The sequence below is a fragment of the Myiozetetes cayanensis genome, unplaced genomic scaffold (genome assembly GCF_022539395.1).
Source record: "Myiozetetes cayanensis isolate MyiCay16 unplaced genomic scaffold, myiCay2020 scf28, whole genome shotgun sequence".
Classification (NCBI taxonomy): Eukaryota; Metazoa; Chordata; class Aves; order Passeriformes; family Tyrannidae; genus Myiozetetes; species Myiozetetes cayanensis.
In genome coordinates, this window is record NW_026087499.1 from 2,151,610 (window position 1) to 2,173,345 (window position 21,736).

Sequence of the window (21,736 nt, forward strand, 5' to 3'; positions counted from 1 at the left end):
ACAAATGATAGGAAGATGCCTCCAGCCACAGTCAATGGTTTTTATTGAGACAAGGCTGTGTCCCTTGGCCAGGCTCCATCCCACATCCACAGCAGTCCTTTCACACACAGCTCATCCCCACAGAGCTGCTATTCATTCTCCTGGGGACCCTGTCATGGCCAGATCTGGGAGGGGAGAGAGGGAAAAAAAAAAGAAAACATTGACTTAGGGGAAGAAGATGGCACTGAAAGCACCTGAAAGCACTTAAAATGTGCAGTCTGCACTTCCCCCTGGGCTCCCTGCCCAGGGCACAGGCAGATCTGGCAGGGAAGGAGGGGGACAAACCCAGCAGCTGCTTTTCCAGGGCCAAGCCTGAGTACCCAGAGCTCATTTCAGCTCCCTGCACTGCTCTTTGCTGCTCCCCTTCCCCTCCTGCCCAGGGCTGGGCTCTGCTGAGCCTGGGGAAGGTCTGAGCGTGGGGAAAGTCCTTTGAAGGCACATTTTAAGGGCACTGGATTGACCACAGACACCTCAAACACCTGGCTCTCCCTAGCAGGGACTTCAAACTGCCATGACATCCCTTTGCTAATCCTGCACTGCTCCTTTTTTTAAGCCAAAAAACTGTAATAGCTTCTCAGAGAATCAGGGAATGGTTTGGGTTGGAAGAGACCTTAAAGATCATCTCATTGCAACCCCCTGCCATGGACAGGGACACCTTCCACTGAACCAGGTTGCTCAGAGCCCTGTTAAACCCAGCCTTGGACACCTCCTGATGCTGTTAAATTAAGACAGACACTATATAAGCAAAAAGATGCTCTGCTCTGTCCTCCTCTTACAATACCACGGGGAAAGGGAGTGAACTGAACCGGATCCACAGAAAATCGGGTCTTTATCCACGGTCTGGGACAGAACAAGAATTGATGAGAATTTAAAGTACCATTTAAAGCCACTGCCAGCAGAACTTCTCTCTTACTAACCTGAAAAGGAAGAGGGGAAAACCTACAAATGAAAATTAAGACTCTTTTCCCACACCACCTGCTGGGAACCCCTCTGTGTCTGACACCCTCGCTGTGATCTCCACCAGATGATCTTCAAGATCCCTCCCAACCCAACCCAACCCATCCTGGGTGGGTGTCCACACTGTCCCCTCTCCCTCCCAAGACCTGACCCCACCAAAACCCCAAGCCATTCCCAGCACCCACCCACCTGCCTCGTCGTATTCCACGGATTTCAGGAAGAGCCCCGAGGGTGGGGCCATGGCATTGGGAGGAAAAGCCAGGGCATCCTTTGCCTCCAGCAACTCCTTGACGTGATGAGGGGCCAACCTGCCCTGGCCAACTGCAACCAGAGCCCCAACCATCCTCCTGACCTGCAAAAACAAGAGGCCACAGTTCAGGAGCTGCCCTGGCAAAAAAAATGCAGAGCTGATGAGGGAATTCTGGCCAGGCCCTTGTTTCAGGTGCCACTGAAGTTCCTCAAGTCCCAGCCCAGATTCATCCATCAGGGTTCAAGCCAGTCCTGGCTGCCCCTTGTGTGCCCTTGGCATCACACAACAATCCTCCCAGGGAGCACTTCCAGTGCTCACTTTACCTCTTCAGGGAGATCATCACCAACCCTTAGCCCCTGGGCCCTCCCCAGCAGCCACAGCCACCCCAAAAATCTGCAAGAAAAGCTGTTCTTTCCCCTTTCAGCAGGGATTGCAGGGGCTACCTGGGTGGGGTGACACACTCAGCCTGTTTGCAACGAGCAGTGGGATCTTCTCAGTGCCCAAAGCCGGCGGTGGGGAAGGGAGAAGACCCAGTGAAAACCACCCCATTTCCTCTAAGCCCTTCCCTGCAAACTAAAGGGCATCCACAGGACCTGCAACACAACCATCTCCAGCCCCACAGCAGTGCCTTGGAGCAGGCTCTGCTCCCACCACACGTGGGCAGGGAGCTGAGCAGGGGCTGCTTTCAGTTCCAGAAACAACAGCAGCACCCACACATGGTCTGTGGCAGGAAGCTCACATGCCTGGTGGGGAGCTGAGCTCACAGCTTTTAACACACGAGCAACACTTCTCAGGTGGGAGGGGTTATGCAGGGACTTGTTTCTCTCTCACAAAGCCAGAAAAGAAGGGGGAAAAAAAGAAATCACCCTATCATCAGCAAATTGGTATTTTCACACACCTCTGCTTGTCAAAGCTCTCCTTCCCTCCCTCCACACCCGGCAACTCCAGGCCTGGTGGGCTGGCAGAGATTTCACACCTCGGTGCTCACCTCCTGCACAAACACCCCTCACACCTCAGCGTCCTCCTGGCTGAGAAAATTCCTCCTGGAGGAAAAAAATCCCTCCAGGAGGGCCAGAATTTGGAGCTGCCAATGCCACCTGCACACCAAATGCTGCTTCTCCATCCCTGGTTCTCCATCCCTAATTCTCCATCTCTCGTTCTCCAGCCCTGGTTCTCCCTGTGTGGTGGCCACAAACATCAGTTATTTGGATTAAATAAACACTCATTCTGTTCATGCCCTTTCAAAGCTCTCCCAAACCTTCACTTGCAGTGCTGGGATGAATCACTGGTCTGAGTTTCTGATCCAGTGGCATTTAACTGAAGAATAAACCAAAAACCCACTTAAGGTCATGTTTATCACTGGTGAGGAGGAAGGTCCAACAGGCCAAGACAGAATTATCTTGGCAAGTGCTGGCTCTCCCTGTGTGCTCTGAGCCTGCCTGCAGGATCCTCCACATCTGTTATTTTATCCACCCTCACTAGAGGTCATTGCATGCCATGACTTCAGCTTTGATGTCTCCACACTCAAGAATCAGCTGAGGAAAAAAAAAAAAACCACACTAATGGTCCACATCCTGAACAGCCACGTGTTTGGTGTCTCTCCCCACTTCTGCAGGGCATTCAGCAAAAAAAAATATGTATATATAAAGGTTTTGGGGTGGTTTAACCCTTTGTAATAATGAAATCACCCAGATTTCAGTACTTATAGACTACACATGAGTGAGAGCAGAAGTTCACTTTGGCCTGGTCTCCTCTTTATGATGGAGGGCAGAGGAGATGCTCAGATTAGAATGGGTTTGGGTTGGAAGGGACCTCAAGGATCATCCATTTCCACCCCCCTGCTACGGGCAGGGATGCCACTGACTACACCAGGCTGCTCAGGGCTCCCTCCAGCGTGGCCTTGAACACTCCTAAAGTGTTGAAGTTCAGGTGTTCAGCCCATCCCTGCCTCACTGTTCCCTTGCTGGGAGCAGGGCTGAGAGAGGCTTACACGGACAACTGTTCCCTCTGCACAGGGGCACTGAGAGGAATTTCCCTTCCAAGGCACCAAAACGGTTACCAGCATCTTCTCCTGCTCACCAGAGCACCTGAGGGAGCAAATCCCTGCTGGGCATCAAGCCCTTCCCAAGCACGTTGTTGTCCCATCCAGACACCCACTTGCCAGAGCTCCCAGAGCATTGCTTGGCACAGGATAAAAAAAACAAACTGGGTTTGTCAAAACAGGGTAAAAAAAAAAATAGCTGCTTGCTGTTCCCACAAAACACCCCCTCTCCTCCAAAATAAACAAGCCCTCTCCTGCCTGCTCTCTGCCTCCAGAGCGTGACCAAGGGCAGGAGGGGCAGAGTGAGAGCAGCTCTTCCCTAACCAGGTGATGCCTTAAGTTGGGAACAGAGAGAGGATCTCACCTGAGGATCCCAGGAGAGTTATTTAAAAATAAAACCCTCCGTGGCAGAGGCAGAGATCCTGCAGAGCCTTCCCACTGAGAATCACTTCGTGCTCCGAAGCCAGGAGGCGAAATTCCAGGCAGGCTTTGGCGGGCCCAGCGCCATCCAGCAGAGCAGGAACACATGTCTGCTGGGTTTTACCACCCCACTGCAGGGACAAGGATGGTGGAAAACAAAAACTTTCCATCCTCCCACACGGGTTTGGGAGGTTGGGACAAACCATTTTAGGCACGGGCTGAAGAGATCCTGGTTCTAATGGATCAGAGGACACGGATCCCTGACCTCTCTGCTGCCCCAGGTCCCTGGGAGTGTCACACAGCTGGAACAGCAGCTCTGCACGAGATGGAGCCACACAGGGATGGAGCACTACTAAAACAGGTAATATTTCTAGGGGCAGCAAGGCTCTGGTTCTTGGAGGCAAAGTGTTTGCTGGACACAGCCCCAAACCTACCTGTCGGTAAAGAAACGACCTGCCCCTGAACTTCACCTCCCAGAACTCCAGAGGCCTAAAGAACAACAAAAAAAAGGCATTTAAAAATCACATTTCAAATGGTTCTTTTTACCCACAGATGAAGTAAATGTCAAAGATGACAGTGAGGCAGCTGCACTGCCCCTTGTTTGGAACCCCAGGCTGCTCCTTGGCTGCTCAGACACAGAGGATTTCTGGGATGAAACGATCCCTACCTGCTTGGCATGTTCCTGGTTTTATGACCTTCCTGTCCTAAGCAGAACCCCTCAAACAAAAGGGAAAAGGGGCAACCCAAACCAAGGTGCAGCACCTGAGCAGCAGCCAAGGCACTGCTGGCCCGAGAGATTCAGCCTGGTATTCCCTGGAGAAAGGCAGAAACCACCAGCCATAGCAAAGAAACCACCATTCCTCCAGAGGTGGCTTGAGGGAACCACGTGCTGCTGCTCCCAGGAACTGCAGGATGGATTCCAACCCTCGGCAGTGCCCACCGTGACATCCACGTGCCACTGGAAAGGTCAGGAGTCAGGGGGATGGGCCTGAGGGATCTGCCTGGAGCAGGAGAACAGGCAGTGGCAAGACAAGGAAATGCCTCCAGAGCAGGAATGGGGATGTTTGGGGATGGGTGGAGCAAATGTGTTCGTATAGACACCATTTTTCCCGGAATTTTTAGGGTAGTAACCAATATTCCCTGTAAGAACTCTACTACTCCAACACCTTACTGGCACCTGCTAAATCTTTACAAGCTGTTTTCTAGCTTTTTTTTTTGCATTTTCCTGACCATTTTTGCATTTTCCCAACTCCTTTTGTACTGCATTAAGTCCGTCACAAAGACCCAAACCCCACAGCTTCTGTCTCTGAATCAGAAAACTCCTGGTTGTGGTTATCACTGACAAAGGATTCCAAGAGAGGTAAATGCCATCATGCTCCTCAAAGCCATCCCTTCCAGCCTAAACATTCATTAAATGAATTAATATTGACAGGTTACAAGAATGACTCACTGCAAAACCCAAGTTTGGCTGCATGTGTCACCAAAAGCAAAAATATTCCACCAGGAGCTGGTTTGGTGCTTTGCAGTGCAGTTTTTAGGTTTGTTTTCTCTCTCTCTCAAGCTGTTTTTGGCCTCCTGTGGGATGGGTTTCTGCAGCAAGTTATGCAAAGAACGGCAATTTCCCTGTTTTACATTAAAATTGCAGACTTAAAATATGCATTAAATCTCAGAGATCAGGCCAGTGACAGTAGCAGGGCTGGGCTGGAGGGTAACCCTGGTCCATCTGGAGATCTTGAGAGACTCTCAATGGTTATTTTCAGGTGAGCTCAGAACTCAAAATAAAAGTGTTGGGTTTTTTTCCTGATCAGAAAGAACAAAAAAATGGAATTTGAGACAGACAACAGCCAGGTTTGCTTTCAAGCTGAAACACAACCGTGAGAGAGAAGGCAGCAGGAAAGGAAAAATCACGTTCAGATGATAAATATCCATGATCTTTCTGGGAAAAAACTTCAGCTTCTGCTCGAGAGAGAATGCATTCAGCCACTTCATTTCAATACTTGCAAGACCTGGTCCTGAGAGAACTCGATACTCCACTGTCTTTTGTTTATGTAATGACTGAGGAATATTGGATTTCAGCAACATCCCCTGGGAAGGCAGCAGGAGCTGGTGGAGTGAACTGAGTGGGTCTGCACAACCACAGCACTGACCCAGGTGCTGGGTGGGCTTTTCCCCCTCCATTTCCAGCCTTTAGGCAAAGCCAGGACAGCAGCAGGGGAGGATAAAAAAAGTAAGTCTAACCCTTGGCAGAGCTGGTTTTTAGCAACCAAAGTGAGTGTAAAAGTGCTGGAAGCCCCTCACAGGAACTGCTCCCTGCCAGATTCCAGCCACCAGCTCAGAACATCCGGCCTTTCATGTACAAACAACTGGACCAGCTTCCCTCACCCTCGTTCCTGCTCATCCTTCTCCCTGAGGACACTGGGGAGGAGAGGGAAAGGAAGGGATTTTTCCAAGCTGTCCCTCAGCAGAGCCCCAAGAGCAGCGATGTGAGGGCAAGGCCAGCGGGAGATCAGCCCCCAAAACAGGGCTTGGGAGCAGCTTCTCAGCTCGGAAAAGACCTTGGCAGGGTCTCTGGGCTCTCACCTGTGCTCGTAGTGGTGGGCCAGGAAGCCAGGAGAGGGCTGGATGTCCACCTGGAGGATGGTCCTGACCGGAGACTTGAGCTCCGCGTCGCTGTTGAGGGAGCGGAAGGTGCTGAAGTCGTGGGTTCCCAGCAGGAATTGCGCTGCCTCCTGCATGGCAGGGACGTTCAGGGGGCTGGAATTAAACACACACAGCCAAGGGAAAGGAGCATCAGGTGGGAGCAGCGTGTTAGAGGGGGTCAAAGGGCGATGAATCCGTGAAATCAGGCAGAGATTTCACCTCGTGGGAACGTGGAAATGCATTTGGATGGAGCCCGTCTTGCAGTGGCCCAAAGCACAAACCAAAATGCCCAGTGACCCGAGCTCTGAGGGAACGCTGCTCCCACCCAGAGCACTGATGGCTCCTGATTGCCAATTCAGATCCCCACAGAAGTTTTCATGTGCATTATGTGCCCTCCACACCAGATGTGCTCAGGAGTGCTCTCACACGTGAGCTTCTCCACTACTGGCAGCCCAAATATCCCCCCTTTTAGTAAGAACTTACTCCCATTCAGGATTTCTGATATGTTCAGTCTTCCCTTTACGTGGTGCTGCCACTTGAGAGAATTAATTGCAGTGTCTGGGCTTGGTTCAATGCTGTTTCATAAAGCACGCTGTGCACACAGCATCTAATTCTGTACTTTCCTATTTATTTTTCCCTTCCACAGCCCGCAGAAGAGAAAGTCAGCAGTTTAATGGTAGGGCAATGTCATCTTCACTCCTCTCCTAAGACAGCTGGAATCACATTTTTTCCCATTACCCACAACTGTTATCCCAACAGTGCTGGTGAAATGACCACAACCTGGTTTTCTGCAGTGCCTGGAAAACTCCAGGTTTCTTGAATGTGTGTTTATCTCAGTACAACATAAACTAAAGGAACAATAACAGATTATCTTCTGGCCTTTGTTTGCTTATTTTTCTCACCCACTGTTTACCATGCCCTAAGATTTTAGTTGGTTTTTGTTTTTTTTTTAATGGCACTGAATGTGTTTTTCTTCCCCTGCACACACAAGCACTGATTTGTTATGACTCGGTGGTTACCCCAAGAACACAAGTGAACACTGAGCTGATACCCTGATTTATTATTGTAGGGTTTGCTCAGAGCCATTGGCTCTCACTGTTCAAACACTCAGGGAATGAGAGAGGAGGTTTAGAGAAATGGGGGGAAATGAATAGGGCTCAGTGATCACAACTCGGGGCGTTTCCTCGCCGAAATCCCGTCAGTACAAACAGGGGATGAGGCCTCACCCATGGAAACTGCCCCCCCAAAAGCCAAGCCTTTCACAGAAACACAGAATTATTTGGGTTGGGAAAGCCCTCCCAGCCCATGGAGTCCAAAGAGATCCCCACCTTGTCCCCCAGCCCAGAGCTCTGAGTGCCACGTCCAGCCCTTCCTTGGACACCTCCAGGGGTGGGGACTCTAAACCTCCCTGGGCACCCCCTTCCAAGGCCTGACCACCTTTTCCATGAGGAAATTCCTCCTGATGTCCAACCTGACCCTCCCCTGGCACAGCTGGAGGCCGTTCCCTCTCCTCCTGTCCCTGTTCCCTGGGAGCAGAACCTGACCCCTCAGCTTCCCCCTCCTGTCAGGGAGTTGTGGAGAGCCAGAAGGTCCCCCCTGAGCCTCCTCTTCTCCAGGCTGAGCCCCCCCAGCTGCTCCTCATGGGACTCTTCCTTTCTTTCCAGGGATATCTGATGGCAGACACTCACCCTCCTGCAGGAGCCCAGCACAGATCCCGCTCAAACACGGGCACCTGGGAATGGTGGGAACAGCCCAGCAGCAGCCTGTAAATGTAGGTCCTGGACAAGGCAGAGAACCGGGCGTGGAAGCTGCTGGGCACTCGGTGGGCACTCAGGATGCTGCAGGCACAGAGGGGAGGGAGGGAGACGGACAGAAATGTCAGGTATTGATTGCACACGTGTTCCTGGCCACGCTCCAGGTGAGAGGCAGCGCCTCCCCAGCACTCTTGACTCCCTCACCTCGAGGTGAGGAGCTCACCTTCCAACACACCCCACCCTCCTGCTTCTGCAGATCTGCCATCCCAAACTGAGTGGGAACAAACCCCCCCAACACCCTGACAACAGACACCCCCGTGCTCGCTCCCAAGGGCAGCCTGGAGCAGATGGAGACAGCTGGAAGTAGGTCACTTCCCTGCCACCTCCCCCCCACGACCTCCAAGACACACAGCACTTGGCTGTGGCGATGGAATGAAGGTGAATCCCCCCCATCCCCGAGGTCGAGTCTGACTGAAAGCGGCAGGATGAACCCTCTCACTTCACAGGAGCATCCCCCAGAGCGCTTTTCTGCTCATGTCTACTCATCTCCCACTGGCTCCAGGCAGTTGACTCAAGAAGGAGCTTTCCAGGCAGCTGAACTTCCCTGTTTTCTTCTATCAGCAGCAGGGAGAAATCGTGTTTCTCCAGGCCAAGGCCATCACTCACAGCCAGCAGGGACAGCACACCTTAGAAGGGAGTTTTCCCCCTGCTGTTTGCCCTCCTTCTGCCTTTGGAATTTGGCAGAGGGAGGAGAAGGGACCCAGACAGGGTAAAAAAAAAAAAAAAAAAAGGATACCATTTGAGAGCACGTAACAGTCAAATCTATTTATTTACTTTAAAAAGGTTGGTGCTGGGGGGGGATTTTTGCCAGCTCAAGTGTCTCTGGCTCACAGCCCTTCACTGCAAAGGCTCAGGCCACAGAAGGAGAAATTAAAGCTGAGCCACAGGCCCCCACAAAGATTTGCAATAACAAGCCCAGGAGATTCCTTCACTGCTATAAACCACCAGGAGAAATGCAAACTACATCCTCCAGGCCTGCAGTGCAGTCTGAACCCAGGACCTCCAGCCTCTTCTAAACACAATAATAAAACTATTACACTTATTTTCCTCTGCCTACATGCCTCCACAAGCATATCATCTATCCTGAGCTTCTCTTGTTAACACTTCTGTGATTTTTTTTATTAAATAACCATCCTTTTAGGGTGATTCTTTCAGAGAAACCTATTTATGCTCACATAATTCTTCAAGTCAGGCATCCTTTCCTGCCTCTCCAACCAGATGCGATTGCTGCCACAGACTCCTTCCAGCCAGGAATATTCCAGCAGCTACATTTCAGGCTTTGTTAAGATCCCAGTTTTTTGAAAAGGGTGAATAAAAACTCATGGCATTCTTCACCTTTCCAACAGGACCTGACTTCCAGAGGAGGTCGAAGGGAAAAAAGCCCAAAGACACGTAACTGGAAATGACAATGTATTAGACAAAGATGTCCCCCAGAAGCACATCCTGCTCTCCCCACTGACAGCACAACCCAAAAGCCAATTTGCAGAGGGTGGGAGGACTCCAAGCTCTGCCTTGGCACTCAGACAACTTTCACCAGAAACAGGAGGCGTGAGTCTGCTCCTGGCATTACCATCCCTACTTGAGGGACAGCAAAGTCCTCCTAAAATCACCCCATCTCTGAGACACGCTCTGCTCTTTGAGGAGAGGATCCTTTCCCATGTGTTTTTGCGAGTTTAAAAGGCAGATCAGTTGATAGAGGAGACCCACCACCCCACAAAGGAGGTTATTGTGGCTGATGGTACAGTCAGCCCGCTTGGAATCTTGTTTCCCTTCCAAGCTCCACCACCAACAATGTGTTCTCACAAAGATCCCTCTCTCCATCACCCCCTGCTTGCAACCACATGAAAGTTTGGAGTTCTCTCTTCGGCATTAGGAGAGAATTCTCCTTGGCAGAGCAACACTTGCAGAGGGAGGGGGTGGTTGCTGAGCACACGTGGGCTCATGCCCGGCACCGGCTCCTTAATGGGAAGCAGATGAACCATTTTCCAAAGGCTGAGCCCCAGGGAGGAGGAAAAGCTGCCTGACAAACTCAGACTGACTGAGCAGGGCTGGGTTGTGCTCTTATCACAAGGTATCACCTCCTGAAACCTGTCAGATCTCAGGGTGAGACAGAGAACTCCTCCCCTCTGTGAGATCCCACTGCTGCTTCCTTTTGGAGGTGGTCTCCAGTTCAAACCTTCTTCAGCAGCAATCCTGGTTGCTCTTAGGACAAGCCTAACCATCACTATGGGTCTGTAGGACTTCCAGCACTGAAAGCAGCACTTTTAGCTCTCTAGGACAACTTATTCCATTAAAGCTCAACACCACCACTCGCAGTCACAGCCCCGAATTCAGGGAAGAGAGACAGAGATTCAGTGGCTGGGGATGCTCAGAACAGACTGACCACTACAGACAGACTGCCTGGCTGTAAAATCAAGAGAGTTCTGCTCCCAAACTGCTTTAGTCTTTTAAGGAAGGAAACCAAAACCATGACCTACTTCAGGTTCCCTGTTACTGCTAAAACATCCAGAAAGGGTTTGACTTCCAGGGAGCACAGATTCTGACCTAGTTTTCAGGCTGAGCAAAAATGAACAACCCAACCCCCTGCCCAAGTCAAATCCTATTTCAGAATATTATTTTTAATTCTGGAAAGAAACCCTCTCCAGCCCCACCCCGGAGCAGCTGCTTTAGACTCTTTGCACATATGTCAGGGAAGGTGAGAGCTGTCAAGGGACAGGAACTCCCAGTCAGCTTGAGAGAGAGAGAGAGATTTGCCTTGTGGCCTCTCACTGCTGAGGAACTGGATTTGTGAGTGCAAAACTGTCAATCCTCTACTGCCATGCTGATGTTCCACCTCAGGTTTGGGGTGCAGGACCTGACTTGTTCCTGGCTGGCTGTCCCTGGGCTGTGGGGCAGAAGCAATGGAAATAAAATTCGCTTTTCCTTCAGGTGCCCGCTGTGAAACCTTTGCTTTAACGCTCCACCAAACCTGCAGACTGCCAAAACACATTTCTGCAAACAAGGGGGAGGGGGAGGGGACATTCCCTCATGGATTTCTGGGGGGGCTGACATTCATGGGTTTCTAGCCTGAGCATAACAACCACCTAACCCTAACCCTTAGGCTGAGCTCAGACACAGCACAGGAGGGTTTCACGGAGGGGCAGCAACACCTGAGCTAACATGGACAGTCAGGAGGCTGCCAGGATCAAAGGGAAAAGGCAGAGTGGCCTTCTGCTGTTCCTAAAACTGTCTGGGGAACTGCCAGAGGAACTGCAAACATCAGGGAGAAAGGTCAGCTAAAGCAGCACAACAAACAGCCACTAACAGGAACTGGGTGTCTGTAGATATGAGGCGCTCACAGTGCCTTCCTGCCCTCCTTCCTGAGCTCAGATTCCAAGGATTTCACTTCCTCTTCCCCTTCCCCTCTCTGATGGCTCCCCTGGTGCTCGTTCAGAGGTGAAAGAATGCGGCTGGCTGAGACAGCTTCTGCTCCAGCTGGGATCCCAAAGAGAAAAGGTCCCACTGCACTTCAACAGATGCAAAGCATGACTGACACACAGCCCCAGAAACGCTGCAGGAGACACTGGAAAACCCAATCCCGAGGCCAGGAGAGCTACAGGCACCAATATTTGGCACAGACCCACAGAAGTGGGAGCCCAGTCACAGCAGACCTTCCTGCAGCAGCAAGTGCCAAGCTACCAAGTGTCACACACACACACCCCCTCATGACCATCAGCACAGGCTGGAATTTGTTCCCTGGAGTCACTGTGCCCTCTGGATGTGACACAGCAGAGTCCCTTCATCTCATGCAGCTCTTTGCATCACACAGCACACTTGGCTTGGGAACGGCCACTGGACCAGCAGGTGATCCCTGCAGCCCCTCCTGAGTTTGGAGCAAGCTGTGCCAGGGGCTGCTGAACTCCACAGCACTTGCAGCCACGAAAAGAACCTCCTGGGAAAAGAGCAACACCATCACCCACCTCCCAGTCCTCCCCCAGACCCCAACCTGTCTGAGCACCTGCCCATTCAGAGCCGGATTCGTGGCCCTGCAGAACTGGAATCCACCCTTGCAAAACCCAGAGTGATGTCAGACCCCAAATCCCAGGCCTTGCTCCGTCAGCATTTGGGGCAGGTCCTGTTTCACAAAGAAGGGATTAGGAAACAAAGCAGAGTGGGTGAAGCAGGCAGGGGGAATGGAGCTCCCAGTCAGGGCACCGCTCTCACAACAATCCCCTCCCTGGGGGTGCTTTTATGCCCTGGGCTCTTGCTCTGCCATGGGGACTCTGCTTCTGTAATCTTCTGATGTCACCAGACATCAGAAGGGTGACAGTCATGGATGGAGGACCTGGGCCCTCTGAGCACCTTGTGCCCAAGTTCTTTTGCTCACCTCAACACCTCCTTATAAACTCCCCCCCTTCTTGTACAACACTCTGAAGTGCTTTGACCCTCCCTACCTGTGCCTTGAAGAGTTTTCACTTATGCAAATAAGGCAAAGTAACACAGGAAAGAACAGAGCAGAGCAAAGCAGAGCAGCTGCTGGCAAATGACATGTTGGTTCTATGACACAGCACAGATTTGGCTTTTAGGCTAAAAATCCCAATGCTTCATTCAATTTACACTTTAACCATAAAAAGTTACAAGTTCTTCATGTCTGGGGGAGAACCAGAAGTGACACCTGACAGAGGAGACACAACCACTCGGGATGAAAATCGAAGAACATGAAATTCAACCCATCTTTTGAAACCTTCTCAAGGTGTGAAGTAATTAATTCTGTAACTGATGCACATTCCTAACAGAAACTGTTGATTCCATGATTATTTCCTAGGTATCCTGCAGAGTAATCCCACTCTGAAATTCTGCAAGAAATAATAACTGAAAGCTGTCACACTTGTGCTCTGATGATTTTTTAATTATATCTCATATCTATAAAATAATTATAATTAATATAATTAATAAAATCGGGGGAGGTATTAACTACTTTAATTGCAGCAGAAATACACGTGCAAGGGAGTGATTTACCAACCCAGGACAGGGGAAAAATCCATCCCATGTGTGAAGGTGGGGGGATCATCGCTGCATTTCCTCCCGTCCCCAGCAAAGGCAGAACAGCAGATTTTGGACTTGGCAGCGACTCACCGGATGGGCTCAGGCCTGAGGTGGTAGTTGAGGCTGAACAGGAGCTGCTCCTCACTGAAATGGGGCTTCCCTGGGCCCCTCTGGATGTCCAGGTGGGCGGCGTTGCAGAGCGCGTGGACGCCCGTGTCGGTCCGGCTGGAGATGTGGAACTTGATGGGAACGCTGGCCTTGAGGTTCTGAGCTGCCTTCTGAAAGCCAACAGGAGATGGGTTCAGCCACAGCAGGCTCACCTGGAGCCAGCTGGGAAAATAAAAAACCATCCCTCTCCTTGCTCAGCAGGTGTTACTGCTCGGATAGAAAAGCAATTTGGAGCCACTGCGGGCACAGGAGGTGATGGAGAGGAGCCTGTCTGGGGGACTCCTCCCAGCACCAGGGGCTTTTCACTTTGTGCCCTGAAATCACTTCAAATGGAACACCCAAATGCCACATGAGCTTCCCTTCATGTAGAAAATCAAGTGAAAACACTCCTCTCCCTGTCCTTTGCCTTGTGCCACTGGGTGAGTGAGAAGCAAGACAGAGGATTAACTATTCACACCAACCATCCCTGAACTCACTGTCGAAAACCCAGGCCCTCAAAAAGGGATGGAAACCAGCCAAGACACCAGGCAAGGTGTCTGAAGGAGCTCAGGCTGCAGCCTTTGCTGGCACTGCAGACCAGGATGGTGCAAAGTGCTGTGGTTGTTGCTGTGGTTGTTGTTGCTGCAGGCAGGAGTTCTTTTCCAGCCACAATGGAATTGTGGAGAGCAGAGGAGCCAGGGGACCAGAGCAGGGGCAGCACAGCACCTGAGGTAATGCATTTACTGCTCCCACTGAGGAATATCCATACAAACAGAGCTAAGAACCAAGAACACAGCTCTCAAAACACACCAGCACCGAGGAGCTGACACTGAGCTGGCCCAGCAGCTACAACCAACCACAGCACAAACAGCATGGATTTTTACTCATATTTTTCCCCATATATTCCTCAAGAGTGGTTTTCTTCAGGAGCCAAGAGCTGCCTCACTATTCAGGTGATGCCTCACTCACCCCAAGACCTCTGGCACAGCAGGGCTAAGGCAGAAGACAACAAACTTAATTACAGCATCAGCCAGTTTAAGATTATTAGAGCCCCAAACCCCTAAAATTACACAGCAGCTGAGATGCCCTTTAAAAATTACTCAGCAAAAATGCACTGCAACAGGATCCTCGAGGTCCTGCCTATGGATTTTGGCAGGGATTTGCTGGAGGATCCACCTGTGGCTCTGATTGTTGTTTCCCTTTCCCAGCTGTTCCTCTCCACACAGCTGGTTTTTATCCCCCTTTTATTCTGCCTTTCCCTTCTGCCCACTGACTGGAAAAACAACTGGGTGAATTACTAAAGGTTCCTGCTGGGAAAGTAAATAAACCCCTGCTAAATGAGTCACTAATAAGGTGTCTTTTAATCAAGATTCACACTCAAACAAGAGCAAAAAGAAGAGATGCAAACACAGTCTTCCTCTGTGAGGCCAGGCCCTGAGACAGAAAACCCAGTGAAAATCGTTCCAGGGAATAACAGAAACATTTCAAAGACTGAAAACCCACAAAAGAAGGCAGAAAACCAGAGGAATGACAAGAAATTTCCTTCTCCTTCCCATCCCCACTCCTGAGCAGTGAAGCCAGCGGTGGTCTTTATTAGATTTTAATTTGGTACAAGAGCCAATAAAGTTTGAACTGCTGACTCACAAATACCTTCCAGACTCCCAGTTTGAGCAGTCAGGATTCTGAGCTCTCAGAAATGCACAGTTAAAATGCAGAGGAAGGCAGGAAAAAATGTCCCCAAGCTGCAGGGGGAGGCCTGGGAAACAGAACAAAACTGATTTTTTTTCCCTTCCTAATCTTGCTTTTTGGAGTTCACATGTGGTTACAATTAACAGTGAAAATCTTTATTTATCACCCTTAAGCAGAGAGAAGCAGACAGAAATTACATAGTTTTCTGGAGCAGACCTTGGCTTGTGCCTCAGCAATTTGTCCTAAAGCAGAAGCTGATTTTAAGAGCAAAGTTTCTGAGATGTTTGGACTGTGCAGACTCCTCCCTTTCCTCTTCTCCCCCTCCTCTCTCATCAGACAAAAACCAGCCACTGGAAACAAGAGTTGAGAGAGAGAACAGTGGAGAACATGGAAAACATCCTCTTTTTTTTTTTTTTTTATTATTAGAGGCTTGGAGAAGTTTGGATCCCACACTGCATCCCATTTCAGTCTGGATGATGAGAACATGGTTTCATGGTGTGCACAGGCACAGGGGGCTGCACTGCCCAGCCAGGGAGGCTCTGCAGGATTTAGAAATGACAATGTTCTAATAAATAGTAACGTGCAGGCTTCTGGTTGAGAGTCATCACAGCCTCCCTGACTCGCTGTGGGTGCTGTGTCAACTGAAACTAATTCAAAATCTCCCTCGTTTGTAGTGGGATAGGTAAAAGACGAAGTGAAAGCCAGGAGGGAAAAGCTGAGAACGTGGATTCTGCTGGAAAGAAAGGGGAAAAAAAAAAAAGGTTTCCAAAGCGACCTCCTCCATCACTGAAATTATTATCAAAACAGGGGTTGAAGATGACAGTTCTCTTGGTCTGTTTTTTCTTTATTTCTTCCTCTTTTTTGTTTTCTCAGGGGGTTGGGAAGAGGGGAGGGCAGAAGGCCTTAGCAAAGCTGCCTGGCATAGTAAGGAGCTGATGTGTGTTCCTCCTCTCCTCTCCTCCTCCCTTCTCCTTCCATGAGGAATAATATCTGGCCTCAGCACAAGGCTGCTGGCCAAAACCAGAGCTTTGTGTGGGGAAGATTAGCTCTGGGCAGCATCCACCAGCACAGAGGGAGAGGGCACACTCAGCAGAGGTGGCACCCACCGGGCACGAGAGGCGGAGGGCGAATCTGCGGGTGCCACGAGGTGTTTGCCAGCACAAACAGCCTGGCTAAAGGGGCCACGTGGGAGACCTCCCCTTTACAACAGGGACATCTGGGAGGGCTGAGAGCAGAACATGAAGTCCTGCAGCTCACAGGTTTCCCCAAAGAACGGGAGGGAGCCAAGGCACAGGGCTAAAATGTCCCGTCTGGGGAAGCGAGGTCTGGGATTGGGGTTGGACCCATCACCAGCAAGGGCTTCGAGGTAAATATGCTGCCTCCAAGAAAGAAATAAAGTGTTTTCTTGCAAAGCTCATCCTCCTCAAAGAGATATTAAAAGCTCCAACAAATATCTACATCTGTCCCAGAGCTAAAACAAGTTCTCCACTTCCTCTTGACAGTCCCAGGGCTCTGTTACAGAGCAGGACTGAGGGCTGCAAAAGCTTCTGTGTCCTGTATGATCCAGCATTTTTACAGAGGCACAGCCCTCCTGCCCAGCCCCAGCCCAGCAATTTCACCCCAGCACACGCTCACAAACCAACCAGCCCATGACACTTCCAGTGAGGCAGCTGTTGAAACACAAGCTCTGCAGCTCACAGGTTATTTCTGCTCGCCTGTGACTGCAAACAAATGTCTGAACATCTCTGGGATACAATAAGGATCTCATTACAGGTTTCATTCTGCCCTTCCCTTCAGTTGCCTTCCTGGCTTTTGGAGAGCAGTGGAGTTCAAGGCTGCATAGAAAAGGAGGAAGGAAGAGAAATTCCTACAGGCTCCAGAAGTTTTCTATTAGAGTTGCTTTAAGACTTCCCATGTGGTTCCAATCGACACAGCAGTGCCCAGCATCAATACCACCACATGAAAGCAAAGCACATAGCCCAGAACTGGCCTGCAAAGTGCTGATACTGTGAAAAGACAACACCAAATAAGCTCATGTTTTCCTTTTTTTTTCTTCTTCTTTTCTCCCCTAATCACCCATCCTACACCCATCTGCCTGTTCAAACAGAGTAACTGGGATAATGCAAAACAACTGCTGGGCTCAGCCAAAGTCCTGGGGCTGAGGCACTGGGATGGCTCAGAGGATGAGATAAATGAGATAGAAAGTCCTCTGGGCTCTTCTTTCAAGATCTGCACAATATTTATCCACTTTCTCTGCAACGGTCTCAGGCAAGAAGCCACAGAAATACACCCTGAGAACTCTTACCCAAACCATGATTCCTCACACTTTCCCCCTGCAGGCTGGGGAGTGAGGGCACACAGGAACTCCCACGCTCAGTGGTGTGGAAATGCCTTGGCCATGGTCACAGAGAGAGGCTGGGTGGGACAGCAAGTCCTTCTGGACCAGCCCTTGGACAACTCAGCTCTTCACCACCCCAGGCTTGTCACCAAGGCAGGGCACGGACTGTGGTGGGCACCTCACCTGCACACTGCTGCATTTGGGACCAAAAATGGGGTGCAAAACGGGTCTGATCTGACCCACAGCCATCAGCCTGAACCTCTTCAGCAACCTCTTATCTCCTTAAAACGCACGAGCTTCACTTTGAACCCCATGATGCTCCCAGGACAAACAGTGCAGCTTCCTTTTGATTCCTGCGCCGCACCATGGGATCCACCAGCAGCTTGTAATTAAATTACAACTGGATTACAATGCTCAGGTGGGCTGAGCTTTCACCCTAGGACCCATTTCCTACTGCATTTTGCATGCTCACTCCAAGCCCCAACAGCACTCGGGTCCTGAAAGCCATTCTTACATTCCAGGGGATCCCTGGGAGCAGCACAGCAACAAGCAGGAGAACAGGATCCTAACTTCTTTCCCCTGGCATATCAGAACTCCAAAAGAATGGAAACAGCAAGGAACAATGGACATCCTGCTGTGCTTTGTTCTGAAAACATCCATCAGAGGCATCCTCTCCCAGGAGGACAGAGTTTCCAAAGCCATAAAGGATTTTGCCATGAACTAGAACCGAGGCAGTTTGAAGAGCAAGGCTCATCTTTTTCAGGATCAGAATCTCCACAGCGACATCACTTCTAAAGCACCAGTTTTATTGAGTGTCAGCCTCAAAATAATAATAATAATAATAACCCTGATAAAATCTGTAGCTGAGCAATGTGACCCCAGGAGCTTCATTCTAAATGACATTATGATTAGCAGGGACCTACCTCCAAATAATTCTGGACTCCAACCAGTGCCTGATCACTCTTAGTTTCCACAACCCCACTGCAGAGCAAAACAAACACAACAGTCATTGAGATGTGTCAACTGTTTGCTTTTGGACCACCTGGATCTTCCCACAGAACTTGCAGGGAGCAACCACTCATGGGTGGGCAGGAAAACTGATGCAGGGGTTGGTTACGTGCAGGAAACGAGCCTGGAATTAAAATCGCCCTTAAATTATTACTCTGTGAACTGCCCCTTCAGATGGAGGCTGGCTGGGAGATAGGGCAGACAAATGACACCAGTTTGCAGATAAAACTATTTCAGGGCCAGGAGTCGGTTGCCAAATGCAGGTGCTTTTGTGTGAGTGCCACAGGGGGACTAAAGGAGCGTGGGGACAGTTTGTGAGGAGCTTCCTTCTCTGCTGCAGAGGTCACTGCCCTGCACACCGAGGAGCTGAGAGATTCATTCCCAGGCTAACCCCACCCTACCTGGGCCTACTCAGAATAATTTGAGTGCTCACAGTGGCACAAGACCACACACTGTGAACGAGCTGTGGAGTTTGGCACAGGATGTTACTCTGTGACAGGAACACATCACTTCACCTGCATCTCTGGGCAGCACCAGGTACCTGAGCACTGAGAACTGGCCACAGCCAGGTATCACTGCAGGAAATACAGCAACTTGTCCCTCCCTCCCCAGCCTGAGATAAGTTTCCCTTCTTCTCTTTCCTTAGACCTTTTCTCTTTGCTAATTTTATGCCTTTCCTGCCTGAACCACCCCCTCCCTTCACACTGCTGTGCACAGCAGGAAGCAGAGCCCAGCTCCCTGAGTGCTCCCACCTGCTCAGCGAGGGATCATCCCTCCCCTGAACACTGTTCCCATCCATCCATCCCTCCCCAGACACTGTTCCCATCCATCCATCCCTCCCCAGACACTGCTCCCATCCATCCCTCCCCAAACTCTGTTCTCACCCACTCCTGCCCTGAACACTGCCTTCCCCAAACTCTCTCCTCCCCAGACTCTGCTCTCACCAATTCTCATCTGAACACTGCTCTCACCCATCCCTTCCCCACACCCTCTCCTCCCTAAACTCCGCTCTCCCCAAACTCCGCCCTCCCCATCTCACACCTGAACTCTATTCTCACCCATCACCCCCCAAATTCTGCTCTCCCCAAACTTTGCTTTCCCCAAACTCTGCTCTCCCCAAATTCTGCCCTCCCCATATTCCACCCTTCCCAAATTCTACTCTCTGCCCAAATTCTGCCCTCCCCATATTCCACCCTTCCCAAATTCTACTCTCTCCCCACACTCCGCCCTCCCCACGCTCCGCTCTCCCCATCCCTCCCCAGCTCTCCCAGTGCCGCCCCAGTCTGTGGGGCACGTACCTGTACCTGGTGCCAAAGTACTGAAAGAACACCAGGTACCGGGCCGGGGCACAGCCCATCTCTGCCGGGGGGCACCCCCAGCACCCTCCCCGGCCCCGACCGGCCGGGCAGCACCGCCCCTTCCCCCGCACGGCCCCGCCGCTTCCGCCGCCGAGCGCGGGGGGGGCGCGGGGAGCGGGGATGGAGCGATGGGGACCGGGATGGAGCGATGGGGAGCGGGGGTGGGATGATGGGGAGCGGGGATGGAGCGATGGGGAGCGGGATGGGATGATGGGGAGCGGGGATGGAGCGATGGGGAGCGGGGATGGAGCGATGGGGAGCGGGATGGAGCGATGGGGACCGGGATGGAGCGATGGGGAGCGGGGATGGAGCGATGGGGAGCGGGATGGGATGATGGGGAGCGGGATGGAGCGATGGGGAGCGGGATGGGATGATGGGGAGCGGATGGAGCGATGGGGAGTGGATGGGACGATGGGGAGCGGATGGAGCGATGGGGAGCGGGATGGAGCGATGGGGAGCGGGGATGGAGCGATGGAGCGGGATGGAGCGATGGGGACTCGGATGGAGCGATGGGGAGCGGGATGGGACGATGGGGATGGGATGGAGCGATGGGGAGCGGGATGGAGCGATGGGGAGGGGGATGGAGCGATGGGGACCGGGATGGAGCGATGGGGAGCGGGGATGGAGCGATGGGGAGCGGGGATGGAGCGATGGGGAGCGGGATGGGATGATGGGGAGCGGGATGGAGCGATGGGGAGCGGGGATGGGATGATGGGGAGCGGGGATGGAGCGATGGGGAGCAGGATGGGATGATGGGGAGCGGGATGGACATGGGGAGCGGGATGGAGCGATGGGGAGTGGGATGGAGCGATGGGGAGCGGATGGGAGCCATGGGGGAGCGGGGATGGAGCCATGGGGAGCGGGGATGGAGCCATGGGGAGCGGGATGGAGCGATGGGGAGCGGGATGGGATGATGGGGAGCGGGGATGGAGCCATGGGGACCGGGATGGAGCGATGGGGAGCGGGATGGAGCGATGGGGACCGGGATGGAGCGATGGGGAGCGGGATGGAGCGATGGGGAGCGGGATGGGATGATGGGGAGCGGGGATGGAGCGATGGGGAGCGGGGATGGAGCGATGGGGACCGGGAGCGATGGGGAGCGGGGATGGAGCGATGGGGAGCGGGATGGGATGATGGGGAGCGGGATGGGATGATGGGGAGCGGGGATGGAGCGATGGGGACCGGGGTGGGATGATGGGGAGCGGGGTGGGATGATGGGGAGCGGGGATGGAGCGATGGGGAGCGGGATGGAGCGATGGGGAGCGGGATGGAGCGATGGGGACCAGGATGGAGCGATGGGGAGCGGGATGGAGCGATGGGGAGCGGGGATGGAGCGATGGGGAGCGGATGGAGCGATGGGGACCAGGATGGAGCGATGGGGAGCGGGATGGAGCGATGGGGAGCGGGGATGGAGCGATGGGGGAGCGGGATGGAGCGATGGGGACCAGGATGGAGCGATGGGGAGCGGGATGGAGCGATGGGGACCAGGATGGAGCGATGGGGAGCGGATGGAGCGATGGGGACCAGGATGGAGCGATGGGGACCGGGATGGAGCGATGGGGAGCGGGGATGGGATGATGGGGACCGGGATGGAGCGATGGGGACCAGGATGGAGCGATGGGGACCGGGATGGAGCGATGGGGAGCGGGATGGAGCGATGGGGACCAGGATGGAGCGATGGGGAGCGGGGATGGAGCGATGGGGACCAGGATGGAGCGATGGGGAGCGGGATGGAGCGATGGGGACCAGGATGGAGCGATGGGGAGCGGGGATGGAGCGATGGGGACCGGGACGGGATGATGGGGAGCGGGGATGGAGCGATGGGGAGCGGGGATGGAGCGATGGGGAGCGGGATGGGATGATGGGGAGCGGGGATGGAGCGATGGGGAGCGGGATGGGACGATGGGGAGCAGGGATGGGCTCATGGGGATCGGGATGTGGGGGTGGAACGGGGATGGGATGATGGGGAGGAGGGATGGAATGATGAGGACCAGGATGGGGAGGGGGGGA

At 52.4% G+C, this 21,736-nt stretch overlaps 1 protein-coding gene across 3 annotated transcripts; it reads right to left on the reverse strand.

Moving 5' to 3' along the window:
- Positions 1-26: 26 nt before the first annotated feature.
- On the reverse strand, positions 27-19,781 carry PUSL1 (pseudouridine synthase like 1). 3 transcript variants are annotated; one of them, XM_050322600.1, is made up of 8 exons: positions 19,667-19,781; positions 18,284-18,341; positions 13,277-13,464; positions 8,036-8,185; positions 6,288-6,461; positions 4,142-4,196; positions 1,186-1,348; positions 27-164 (listed from the first exon to the last, which is right to left on the reverse strand). In XM_050322600.1, exons 1-8 carry the CDS (start codon positions 19,723-19,725, stop codon positions 133-135), a joined length of 879 nt encoding a protein of 292 aa, XP_050178557.1. In that variant the 5' UTR covers positions 19,726-19,781; the 3' UTR covers positions 27-132. The 3 variants fall into 3 exon arrangements, with proteins under 3 accessions (XP_050178557.1, XP_050178558.1, XP_050178560.1); XM_050322601.1 differs by having other exon boundaries at positions 19,673-19,766; XM_050322603.1 differs by lacking the exon at positions 8,036-8,185 and having other exon boundaries at positions 19,667-19,765.
- Positions 19,782-21,736: the final 1,955 nt, after the last annotated feature.